General features: G+C 36.8%; 1 protein-coding gene across 3 annotated transcripts in view; it reads right to left on the reverse strand.

The window, feature by feature from the left end:
• Positions 1 to 10,084: 10,084 nt before the first annotated feature.
• rora.L (RAR related orphan receptor A L homeolog) overlaps positions 10,085 to 13,994 on the reverse strand; it is a 248,802-nt gene continuing 244,892 nt past the window's right edge. For all 3 annotated transcript variants that reach the window (XM_041586690.1, XM_041586691.1, XM_018252931.2), the window contains 3 exons: positions 13,627 to 13,737; positions 12,154 to 12,266; positions 10,085 to 11,333 (listed from right to left, as the gene is read on the reverse strand). In XM_041586690.1, coding sequence (XP_041442624.1) covers positions 11,169 to 11,333; positions 12,154 to 12,266; positions 13,627 to 13,737 — 389 coding nt within the window. In that variant the 3' untranslated portion in view covers positions 10,085 to 11,168. The remainder of the gene's footprint in view (positions 11,334 to 12,153; positions 12,267 to 13,626; positions 13,738 to 13,994) is intronic.

Below are 13,994 nucleotides of genomic sequence, written 5' to 3' on the forward strand. Positions count from 1 at the left end.
CACTGATTGGTTACTAGGCAGTAACCAATCAGAGACTTGAGGGGAGGGCACATGGATCATAACTGTTGCTTTTGAATCTGAGCTGCATGTTGAGGATCAATTGCAAACTCACTGAACAGTTATGTCCAATGTCCCCCCCTTACAGTTGCTGACTAACTCAGAGTTAGAGAGCTGTTCTATTCTGTTAGACATCCAGTCACTCCAGCCTTTATACATTACATTTTTGGCTAACTAACTATATTACAAATATTTTTTATTTTGGTCAGGCTATCTGTTTATCCAGTTTTTATTTTCACACAACTGTTCCTTAAATAGTAGTAGTAGTTACAGCATAATTCTTGACTTACGTTTTATCACACTTATTTATCTTTAAGAAGGGGTTGGATGGCTTATTAGCAAGTGAGGGTATATAGTGAATAAAGTACCCCCTCTTGTAAAATATAAGGATATTATAAGTTACCGAGGAGTTTCATGACCATATAAAAACACGAGGCCGAAGGCCGAGTGTTTTTATACAGGTCATGGAACTCCGAGGTAACTTCTAATATCCACATATTTTACAACTGGGGGTACTTTATTTATTATAATACACAAATTTTAGTGAGTCATGTGACAGAAATGACATCACTACTCACCGTTTATAACTGATGACATCACTACTCACCGTTTATAAGGATATAATTTACAGGATATTCATGGCTTTTGTGTATTATACAGGGTTATGGAAGATAGCGCATAGTACAAGTTGATCCAGGGACTATTCCGATTGTCATCTTGGAGTCAGGAAGGATTTTTTCTCCCTCTGAGGCAAATTAGAGAGGTTTCAGTTCAAATGTTTTTTTGTTTTTTTTACGTTCCTCTGGATCTACTAGCAGTTAGGCGGGTTATATATAGAAATCCAATATACTACAGCACACTATAATTTGTGTAAATATAAAAGTGTACTTTATTTGGCTCAAATACGAGCAGACATGTGGCTGCTCGTATATGTGGCAGACATTAGGCGGGTTATATATAGACATAAAAAGTTGAACTTGATGGATGTGTCTTTTTTCAACCTTACTTACTATGTTACTACATTACCATGTTCTTGGTTGATTAACTGGCAATAGAATCTAGAATCCTGAGTTCACAGGACCTGGGGTTCAACATGTAGGGGCATATTTATTAACATTGGAGACAAACATTACCGGTTATGTTGCCCATAGCAAAGATCTTTGCTTTTGTTTCTATCTTGCAGGGGAATGTTCAAATCTAATTGCTGATTGGTTGCTATGGGGAACATACTAGGATTTGTCTCCAATGTTAATAAAAACACCCCAAAATGTTTTGGAACACCATCATTAAAATATACTAAAAATCAAACAATTAAAAGTTCACCTGTTTCAATGTCAACATGGAATAAAGGAGGAGGAAAGTCACAATCACTGGTGGTAGGGGGCAAAAATTAGGTACCCCTAAGTGATTGAGGAAAGTGCTCCGTCCGAGAGTTCTTCACAGTGAGCACCACAGAGTGCCTAAATTTTGGCACCCACCACTGATCATCGATTTTCCTGGGATAACATCTCCTGTAACATTTCATCGATCCATTATATGGGAAAAGTAATCCTTTGTTTAATAGTACTCTACAGGAAATAGCACTGCTTGTTTTCCCAAGCTGTCTGCATAATGGGTTTTAAAATAATAGGTTGTATACCTGTACCACAATGAGGACTTGCCAGTCACTCCACACATGTACTCTGCCCAGCAGTCTCCTTAGGTTCTAACTTCCATCCATTTTCAGAGGCTGTGCTTTACTATAAACATTACTTATTCTAGCCAAAGGGAAGCACTTCAGTGAATCAGGATTTTTGCCAACTTTATTTCTCCTGGGAAAATCAGAATGCCTGCCAAGAAAAACCTGTACTTGCGACATTTTTAAAGGAGTAATTTGCCAATGAAAAAATATAATTTTAAGTATTGCCATAATAAATATTAACAGATTCCCTCCCCAACAACTGAAATGTGTTACTTTCTTATCAAAGAGGCTAGATTTAATTTTTTTCACTTTGTTTACTACCCACCTTTTACTGTTCACCCAGTTTGTCATTCAAATTACTCTCTGATTTGTTGGTTTAAATGCTAAACTAGCATTGTTTACACCATATTTAATATTCAGGTTAAAAGCTGGAACGTGCAGTGTTTACAATACATTAGTGCCCAGGCCTACAGTGCAGAAGTGAAGGAAACATATTGGTCTGACCTGCCGTCCCTTTTAGTGAATGGGCACAGTACCATGGCTGCATATGTAAGGAAAGCCTGTTTGCTACTGAACTCTCCCCTAGCTAGGGAAGTTGCAGGGGTTCCAGACACTTTTATGGCAACTTTACTTATAAATTATATTACCTATCATAGGGGTATAAGCACTTTCTTATTACCTTATCACCCACAATGATGCCAACACCTTTTATATTGCAGAGTCAAAATTATGTGTATGTGTATCATCTGAAGCTAACCTACAAATGTTATTGATAGTGATGAATGAAATAATGTGGCACGTTTTCGCCATGAAAAAACAACCATAGACTAATGTATAGTAAAATAAATGCTGCATGGTTTGAAAAATGTTGCGAGAAAAAACACCCCTTGACTTCAGTGCATTTGGAGGATTTGTTGCCATTTAGTGAATTTTTGGTAAAGGGAAACAGATCAGATTCGTCCATCACTAGTTATTTATAGTATGCCTTTTTGTTCAACATGAGTGCAATGAATAGGGCTTGTGCAGAACATAATTTTTGCCTATTGTTAAATGAAATCTATGGTTTTGGGTATTTCTTGAGCTAAACAGGGACACTGATGCTACTCCATGTTTGGTTCTTGTGAGGTAGATCATTAGAAACCAGAGCACAGATAATTCCCCCTTTCTAATGGACTCCTGCTTATCTGTATACCAAAACAGTTACAACAATGGGTCTTAGGGGGTTGTATACTTGTAATTATATCAATTATATTGATATATATTTTATTATAAAACATTGCACACACACACACTTAGATGTCAGATCCTGATTCAATTTATTGCAGAATATTTTACAATATGATTGCATTTAGACAGCAATTCCATGACCATAGTATCTGATACAGACACGTATTGGACAGGGGGAAATCTTTTTTTAATTATTTTTATAAATATATATATATATATATATATATATATATATATATATATATGTGTATATATATTCAGCCAAAATGAACAGACCCAGAAAGGTGGGGTCAATTTCTTGTTCACAAAATATATACTATAAGCTAGCACCACACAAGAGAAACACAAAAGGTTAACAAGTTAAGGCTCAGCCAGGCCTTGAACAGATTATAATACATATTAAAAACATCTTAAACAGCATTTAGTAATATTCAATAACCCAGTCCTGTTAGTGAGGCTTTTGATGCACCAATGCTCTGTATGGCTGCCTCCCATGAGAGGGACACACACGTGCAGTGTCACTGAGTGTTTCTCTTTTTAACAACACAGCTTGTATACAGCAATAGCATATAGCAAGATAGTAGGGGCAACATATGCAACAGATCTCTGTTTACAGGAGGCTAACTCTAATGCTATAGAAAAATATATAATTTTAGGAAAGACTCAAATATATTTTACATAATGTAGCACAATATGAAATTAAGACATTTATGTGACAATATATGCAAAAGCGTGTGCCATCATCTTCCCGGTGTGTTTTATCAAACCGATTTTCCTGTTTAAAACACAGACAACAATGTCAAATATACTTTTTAACTTTTAATTAAATAACGCTGTGAATATAAGGTCTTTAAATGATTCAATAACTAATTGATTTTACCATTAGAATATATGTGCAGTTTCTCCATGTACAACACATGCTTGATGTCCACTATGACAAAATACACCAATAGAGAAGAATTGCAGTAAAAGGGAAATATAACTCTGAATAAGAGCCCCATGCTTAGTTGAAGTTTTCACTAAACCAAACCAGTTTTTATAATCTTTGGTTAATTTATAATTGTGCAGAACCATTATTCCTTGTAATTACTTGTATTAAGTTCTAGGTGGCTAAATTACTGAGAGTGCCTTTCTGTTTGTTTGTATATATATATAACTACAAAGTAGGCCCCATTTACCTTTTTATCTGTACCTAGCAAATGTGGGATACTGCCACTTTATTTATGGAAAACTGCAGCACAACATTTCATATACGAAAATAATTTTTTAGTCACTTCGTTTTAATTTTTACAATCAAAATGTTCCTACTGTATATGAGATGTGATGCTTCAGTTATCAACTGTTTATACAGAATCAAGTGAGTAATTGCCCATGAGCCTGGGTGTAAAATTTTATTCAGATTCCCACTAATGCAGGATGTAAACTGCCATAGCAGCTCTACCTGCTCACCCTCAATGTGTCACACAGCTGCACCTCTATTATATTTATATACCCAGTTGTGCAGAGGAGTTCTCTAGGGACTTCTCAGAGAATTTACAGTCCAGCATTGTGTGATACAGTCCATACATGCCTATTTTCAGCCAAGTAAATTAATTTGCTGTTGCATTTGGGTAGGAAAATGATTGCAGTATGCAGCATTCTGATTCTTGGTATTGCTATTTAATACTTTTGGGTTAGGTTATATTTTAAATCTGTAGCAGACTGGGCACTGGGTAAACAGGCAATCGCTTCATCTAAATACAACATGGACACTGCAATTTCTCTGTAATAATAAAACATTACCTTGTACGTGATCCAAACTAATATATAATTAATCCATATTGGAAGCAAAACCAGGCAATTAGTAAAAATTATGATGTCTCACAGTCACAATGATCCATATTAAGTGGGAGTATTCTAATTCATTGCCCCAGGTAGGTGCAGGGGCAATAGGGTGGATATATGGTGGCAGTTTAAGTAATAGACAGAGCACATGGGGTAACCATTGGCCAAGTTGCACAACTGTTTAAGGTGGTTGACTTTCTCAGATAAATTATGCCGCATCTATGGAAAAGAACCACCTTGAAAACTTATGCCCACAAGTTACTTCTTATATAATGGGTGCAGTGAGTAACTGGATCCTTAACAAATATATAAACAGACTTATAATACTGGAATATAAATTGTACTTAAAGATGTGTGACCTGTTTGACAAGAATCATGAAAGCATACTGAAATATTATTGCTGAGCATAAATTATTTACATTAGTAAATGTTACAAAGGGGTGTTAAAATATTTTAGGCATATAGAAAGTATAATAAAATATTTCCTTTTTCTCACAAAATTTCTACATTTTTGCAGAATGATGAGAAATTAAGGGACACAAAACCCCAATCAGATTTTTTTGCAAATGAAAAAGCTGTACATTGAGCTGGTGTTAAAGCTGTGACTCTGTTTTACTGTGAAAAGGCTGTTCTGCTGCTCAGTGAATGGCCATTGTGGTGGCATATATAGTGAAACATTTAATGGTACACCTCACCAGCTGGAATTCTGTTAGCTGAGGGAAAGCAGCAATAAGAGATATAGAGATAACAGACATATTCTCAACTTCTCTGTAAGAAAAAAAAGATCTCATAAGGTTTGTAGTTCCTCATTCCTACAATTATATAACAAGGGCATTATGAGGCAAATCATATACATAACTTTTAAAATACACAATGTTTGCAGACTGGATTTCTTATGTAACCAATATGTCTAGGAAAGCCTGGGGAAAATGTTACATTTAAGTTTAAAACTGAGGTAATATTTGATGATAATTGCCACTGTAAAGCCCAGTCTCCTTACAAGAATAAGGATATTGTGAGAGAAAATGGTATATATTCAGTTCTAGGGTCGTGTTTACCATATAGGCAGGTGGTCTAGAATGGGAGTTGTCTTTGTGGTAAATAAAAATAGTGTGTATGTGTGTGTGTGTGTGGGGGGGATAGTGTGTGTGTGTATGTGGGGGGGGAATCTCCCCAACCTGCTGCCAAATTTTTGGGGCTGTGCGGTGGGTATCTGGACCCAATGTGTCCAGTGCATGTGCAGTACAACAGTACAGTCTGTGCATGTACCAATCGAAGTCTGCAACATTTTTACACCAGTCATTTAAGGTCTAGCAGCTATTTAGTAGTGCTAAATGGTAAAACAATACTCAGAAATACAGATTCCACCCAACTACAAAAGCCTCCTTTTTCTTCTATATAATGAGAAACGTTGACATATATGTCTGAAACCCAATAGCATAATGGAATGATTTGAGGTGGCGGTGAGTGGTTCACTCCCTGAGGGAAAGGAAATACTGCACGTATGTGTGTATACATATAATAGAACAAGGAGGAGCCTCCTTAATTTAGAAAACAATTTTGCAGCTTCATTTCAGGTAAAGTATCAAGCATAAAATGAAACAATAATTTTATTGAATTTTTGAATGACCTGATGACTGCAGAACGGTGTTGTATATTTATATATATATATATATATATATATATATATATATATATATATATATATATATATATATATATATATATATATATATATATATATATATATATAAACCAAAAAAGGTGCCGCGCTTATTCTGGAACTAGTGAACGTATTTGAGTGAGGTACCTTTTTTGGTTTATATTTACTTTTTGCCAGTATTGGGACAGCTGACCTATATTGTAAATGTGCTTTTTATAACATATGCATCATCAGTTGTTCTATATACATATTGCACCTTGGAATAGTTATGTTAGAAAGTGCACACAAAATTAGAAAAATACATGTACTTACACAAAGTTTCATGGAATGTTCCAATGTAAATACAGCCAATTATAATAGAATATGCAAAATAAACATGCAGCAACCTACAGAAATACTGAGTATAACCCACATTGCCACCATTATGTACTCCACTTTAGAGAACAATAAAAAGGTTAAGAAGTTAAGGAAAACATTATATCCTTTTATCCTTTCTGTATCTTAGATCTTGGATGATGGGAAATCAAATTTATAAAATTAGATGCATTCCAAATTGGATTTATTGATTCAGATGTTCCGGTCGTTCTCTTTAAACAGGTTACAACTAAACAAGCCTTGGTAATATTTTGGTAACATCAAAGGCCCGAGAAGTCATTAACATTAACAACTCTCAAAGCCACAGTTAAAGAGACAGCATTGCTTCTGCTATAATTTAGTTCTCACAGAAATGACCACAAATGTACAGAACAAAAAAAAAACCACATAAGTAGATCTGGGATGGGGTACAATACAAATCAAAGGAAGCAAAGACAGTTTCAAGTTTTGTTATGCATAAACACCTCTCCATACGATTTCTATTTGGGGTTGACTTCAAATTGTGCTACTCAGCTCTACTGTAAGCTGAAGCACATCCATTCTTACATCTTAAATATGAAAATGGCATTACAATAATCTCAGAGGGTAAATGAAATTCGATTTTGGCTATGGCACATTTAAGAAAATGAAACATTTCTTTTTTTAGTTTTTTTTTTCTCTCTTTTAACCAGAGACAAATGTCATCAAAATACAAAGGTTTACACTGAATATTTTTTCTTACAAAATGTGTACAATAATCATTCAGGATCTATTTCTTTTCACATTACAAAAATCAGATTTTTTTTATTACATCTGCTACACAAATCACATTATTATTGCAGGAATATTTCAAGTGCCGTTAAATATTAATATTTATACAAGGGTTACAAAAATATAATTTTATTATTTAGTCTTCTAAAGTGGTCCAGGCATTATATTAAATATTATTTTCTTCCCTACCCACTTTATACTCAGCGTAACACTTAAAGCAGCCAAACACAAACACAGTCACACAATTTGATTAGACAGAGCTATTGCACAATGCACAAAGGAACAAGTGTAAGCCATGAGTCTGAGTGGCTACTCGGAGGCAGCAACTTGGTTTCAATAAAGATGTGCAAGTTTTTCCATCTAAAAGCCCTGGACACAACTAGATCACACTCCAAAAAGCAGTGGTCAGTTCTCCTAGGAGTCTGAAGCCATTTAGTGTGAGTTTTAAGGGAAATGCTGATTTACTATCAAGGATATTTGGAGACGTATACCAGTGACCTTTAAGCTAGGTATACAAGCTGGCCCATAACTGTTTAATATATGGCCAAGAATTGGTGTAGTTCTCTTCCGTGAGGTCTCTATAAAACCCCCTATAATGATCGTTGGCCTAATGATCATTTCTATGGGAAAACTATCCTCTTACGTGAATAAATGTTGGACTTTGCTTGTATAAAATATCTATCACTTGATAAATAACTTATACCAAGCATGTTTTCTTTAATTACTCTTCCTGCCCTGCCATGAAACCAGCCCTGGCACGGGGTGTAGCATCATATGGAGCTAAACCACAATGAAATAAACAACACTGTTCAAAGGATAAATAGAGGAGTGCAGTACTATAGCACAACTCCTGTAAGTTAGGCAGCTGTTGTTTATATGTGCTGCTCCGTTTATAATACTGAAGGTCTCTATAGTAACAGCAATCACTAACATGCAGAAAAACATGACTGAACCCTTTCAGGGCATCTTTTCTTGTTTACAGAGTTACCAAATTCTACAAAAAGGTTCAAGTTAAGCAAATATCATAAAATTCCTGAGATTAAATAAATTAACATTTTCTAAAGCTTTGGGTAATTTCCAGGCATTTTCTGTGGGTTATTTTAGATATTTTAGTGCATTTACGGTGTGCTCTTCATTCTCAATGGTCTTTCAGAGGTTGGCTGGGAGACTACTTTCTCCTTTATAAATTAGGAACAGACATGCACACATAAGAGCTTTAGTGATCAGTTTAGTCTGAAAAAGATAAAGTGCATTTCAGGAGTAAGCCCAAGCAGAAAAACAGTCTGCACTCTGCAAAACAGTAAGTACAGTATTCAGCTGGTAAGACTTTGGGTCTGGGTGCAGAGGCCACAAGCCCACATCTTTGGGAGGCAGAAAAGCACCCCAATCAAAAAACAAGACCATACAAGAGTCCAGGAAGGGACACAAAATGCACATTTTATTTAAAAAGATTTTGCTGGACATTGTGCGTCAGCTCATTCCTTTACTGTAGTCATTTTAGGAGTAAGGCAACAAGAATAATTTTGTCATTGCATTTTAATTCATTCTTATTTTATAGTCTGTTCATAAGACAAAAAAAGAATCAAAAAAGGTTGTTACTATAGATGAATGTCTGTTTCCACTGGAAACAATTCGTAAGGTGGCCATACACTATAAGATCCGCTCGTTTGGCAAGGTCGACAAACGAGCGGATCTTCACCCGATATGCCCACTAACGGCGGGGCGATATCGGATGAATCTGAATGTTCGGCCCTGGGGCCGAACGATCGGATTACAATGCTACGTATGGGCATCCGACGGGTCGCAGGACTGCATCAACTAGTCAATTCGGTCCTGGATCGTACAAAACACCAAACTCGACCGATCGATAACTGTCGATTTTTGGCCTGGTATCTATCGGTTGGACCCGTCGAGAGCCCCCACACATGGGCAGATGTGTCTAAAGGACCAATATAGGCAGCTTTAATCTGCCCGTCTATGTCCACCTTTACACATTAATATTACTCTGCATATAAAAATGACTGTATTTTGTGCTATCAAAAATGCAGTAACAGGTGCCTGTGGGGCCTCTCTCTAATGCTGAATGGAAAGATATATTTCATGTTCAAGACAGGGAATATCTAGCAATCCCCGTGAGTGGCAGCATCCAGCTGCTGGAATGGAAAAGTATGGTCATGTGTGTTAAATCTAAAATATTACAGTAGGTCTATATTTTCTTTCTATCATGATCTGCCATTAGAAATTGATTCTGTGTATTATGCTATTGTTTCCTTGCCAGTTAGGATCTTCACTTTGCATACGGATAGGTTGTTCACTTTCAGAAAAGGGATATGTTAGACAATCCACTTGAAAATACAAAAAAATTAAAAACCCCTAAATATTTGAGTTTTTCTGACAATTGCCATAGGAAAAAAATAATAAAACCTCTAAACATCCGAATTAATTAAAAATGGTTCAATATGATCAGCCCTGCTCCAATTGACTTCTATGGGACCTTGACAGATTTTACTTGTAACAGTTCTGTATTACAGTTTTTCATGGTTTTTACACTAAATACAAATTTTTAGAGTGTTTTAGAGTAAAACAAAAAAACTGCCCCTTTAAAAGCAAAGCCATGAAAATGTTGTAGGGTGTGTTCTTAGAAGAAGTGTGAGGGCCGATTGATTTGTAACCTGCAATAATCCCAAATGGCTTCTTATATTTGGCCTTCTGCAAGGTGATACAGTAACAGCTAATGGATACATCTGACATTTACCACTTGAAACACAAGGTGACACAGACCATTTACTGAACTCAGCTTTTTTGTTCCTTTACACATCCAAATGCCTAGCTCATCAGCATATCCATTCATGATTATGAAGTAATAACTTCCATCTCACTCAAGACTAATGTAACCCCTTGCAACACCCAAACACATATTCTACACACTAAATGGACCAGCTGTATTTTCTGTCCTCAATCAAAGAAAAACAGCAGCAATTACCTCTCTGCCATCTTCCTCCAGTATCTATTGCTTTTTCACTAAATCTCAAATTTTATATGTGCATTTGAAAGGAAAAATAAAAACAAGCAAAGAGGGGAAAGAAACAGCCAAACACATTTCACTGAACAAGGGACAGCACATCAGGAAACGGGGGAAAACAAATCCAGAAAAGTGCCTTATTGATTCAGACCAGACAAACTAAATCTGGCCTCTACATTTTAAACAATATCTCCATATCCTAAAAAAATTGTTCATGCCCACATACCCTGTAATACATATACTTATTTATATATATAAATATTTTACTTGTATTGCTAGAGACCTAAGAAGTCTCATGGTTAAAATGCAGGTGTGGTTATAGCTTATTAGCCTGCCCTGCAGTTGGTCCTTAAGCTCTTTCATTAGCCTTTTGTAAACAATAAACCTGATTGGTGGGTTAGAAGTCAAGGACAAAAGTCTGTTCGTGTCACCCTTCACCTTCTCCACTGACACTCAGGTTTGTGTAAAGTGTCTTGGTTCCTCCTTGCTGTTTACACGTGCATGTACGTGTGCAAATGTATTAAATTTCTATGCAGGTGGGTAATCCAGATATTTGCCTAATGGCTCATCTATCCATCCAGTTGCATTGCTGGTTCATATTCAGAGGTAAAAAGTTCCTTGTAGAGTGGTGGAAAGTGATGCCTGACGATGTCTGGGTATATTGCTTTGAATGCCATGAGTTTCTCTGCATGCCGCCCACATAATGCACGCAGTGTTGAGACTTTGCATATTAACTGAAAAATAAGAAACAAATGACGTTAACATAAACACTCCTGCACAGTGGTCTTTTTGTTTTCTTTCAGAACTACTACTGGACTTCGATGCAGGCAAATCTCCTTTAAACTTCTATTTTGAAGAGTACAGCGTTTTACAGTATTCCAAAAAAAGTAATCATCCATGCACCCAGACTCTTTTTTCTTTTACTGCTTTGTTGGTCATGTTGCCACCCCTCACACTTCACTTACCAAGTAAAGTTCCTTGCAGTGGATTTTGAAAAGCACACAAAATGCACACTCAGCTTGTTAGATCGCTTAGTTCCCCTTCTGTACAACTGTGACCTGCTGTCAAGCTTTGCCCAAATGCAAAAGGCTAGGAGGCCAATAAGGGAGGTCACTATGTGCCAATTATGTGGGGCTGATGTTTTAAGTAAAGCAGGCAGATTTCTGCTGTGGAAATGAGAAAGTGGCAATGCTGGGGAAAAATGAAAAAAAGGGGGGAACGCAGAAGAGTATAATGCACTTTGTGAATTGAAAATGTTTAAGTAACCTAAATTTCGGATTCATTTGAAATTGAGTCTACTTTTATACTGCTGTCCTCACTGAGGTGTGTGCTGGTGCTACATGGAACCATTAGTTATTTTCTTACTCCCCCACCTCATGTAGGAGTCTGCACATATTGAATCTGGAAAGGCGAGAGCTTACGTTTTTGACCTCACAGTGCCCGAAAGCAAAGCCAAGCAAATGTGGTTATGCTGGAAGTCTGAACCATGAAAATGCTGTAATGCCCAGATAGGATCATGACAGAGTTGTAAAAAGTTTAAATGATTTCTATCACCTTTGTCAGAATACCATCCTCACGTTGATTTTTCTGCAAAACATGCTGTAGGGTCAGTTGAATCTTTTGCTGGAGCTTCTCAATCTTCATCTTCTCCTGAAGCCAAGATCGGTCTAATAAAGTAAGACAGCGTTCACTAGTGAATTTTGGACAATAATTTTACTAACTAAAAAGCATGAAAAATCTCAGTCATTCGTTGGCTGTTGGTGAGCAAGCAAAGACAGCAAAACTCTACTATATATCAAAGTGTTCAACTGTGTGTCCTGTGCTGGGGTCTTGGGGAGGGGGTTGCAGAGCTAGTGTGGAGAGCACAATTGAGCTCTCTTGAACTAGAACTGCTTTATTTATCTATGTACATAACAGAGAATGATGTCTTTTTATGGCTGATATTGGGTTAGGCAGGGCCACCCCATCCCCAGGTATTGCACAGCACCTGGCTTCCCCCAGCCCCCAGGTAGAACAATAGAAGCAGGTGGAGAGCAGCCTAGTGGTGGGAAAAAAGAGTGACAGGCTGGGGATGGCACCAGGGGGTTGGGTTAACCGTGTAGGGTTCTTAAAGAACCCTACACAGTAATGGGGATGCATGGAGATACATGTAGAGCAATACAGGACAATTTGTTTGAAAACAACCAGGTCAGCAAAAAAGAAATGCCTGCATTTAGCCATGTTAAAGGAGAAATAAACCCTAAAAATTAATATGGATACAAATTACATATTTTATATACTGAATTTATTCTCCCAGCCTAAAGTTTCAGCTTCTCAATAACAGCAATGATCCAGGACTTCAAACTTGTCACAGGGGGTCACCATCTTGGAAAGTGTCTGCAACACACACATGCTCAATGGGCTCTGAGCAGCTGTTGAGAAGCTAAGCTTAGGGGTTGTTGCAAATTATCAAGCAGAAAATGAGGTTGGCCTGTTATATAAGCTGATGCTAGAAGGCTGTTTGAAATTCTGATGCTAATTGTACTGGTTTCTGTGCTGCCATGTAGTAATTATCTGTATTAATTATTAATCAGCCTTATATTATGACATTTATATGCTATATGTACTGTGTATTGTGAGTGAGTCCCTAAGTTTAGTAACTGACATTAGCACAGATCATATGCAGTGAATCAGCAAAAAAGAAGATCTTCCCTGCTTAAGCACTGTGGTTGTCTTGGACTGGTACAGAAGCCCTAAACACAATGTACAACATTTCTAGACTACTTCTTTAGTTAAACTTTAGTTCTCGTTTAAGAAAGCTGGGCTTAATGTCTGTAAAAATCTCTGTGCAGATTTTGTAGTCATCATATGAGCAGAATGCATCAACATCTTAAAACTTTAGTTTGCTTTTTCTAGTTTTATTTTACATTTTTATTACAAATGAAAGCAATATGGTGGCCCTATAATTTCCCTATTCAAACCATTATGTAAAAACTGGACCATATGAGCAATATATGACACTCATATTAGTGTGACAATGAAACATACCTCCAGACATCAGAACAAAGGCAGAGAACAGGGCAATCTCATCCTCTGTTAAATGTAGAGAGCACAAACTCTTCCCAAACTCAAAGACAAAACTTATAAAGTCTTCACATCCTGCAGAACAATGGATTGGAAATTTGAATGAAAGAAATTAGCCCAGTATAGTGCAGCATGCAATCATGGGTGTCCGCAGAAGGGGGCAAGAGGGAGCGTGGTTGCCCCACCCTGACTTCTCCAGATAGTTCCAAGATATTGTTTGTAAATTTAATTCCCAACAACACAAAACATTTTTTATACTTCCCTCCACCCCAAGGCAACATTCATTTCAGTGGGATGCTACCCTATATGTAATATAACTTACTTGCCCCCCC

The sequence above is a fragment of the Xenopus laevis genome, chromosome 3L (genome assembly GCF_017654675.1).
Source record: "Xenopus laevis strain J_2021 chromosome 3L, Xenopus_laevis_v10.1, whole genome shotgun sequence".
Taxonomy (NCBI): domain Eukaryota; kingdom Metazoa; phylum Chordata; class Amphibia; order Anura; family Pipidae; genus Xenopus; species Xenopus laevis.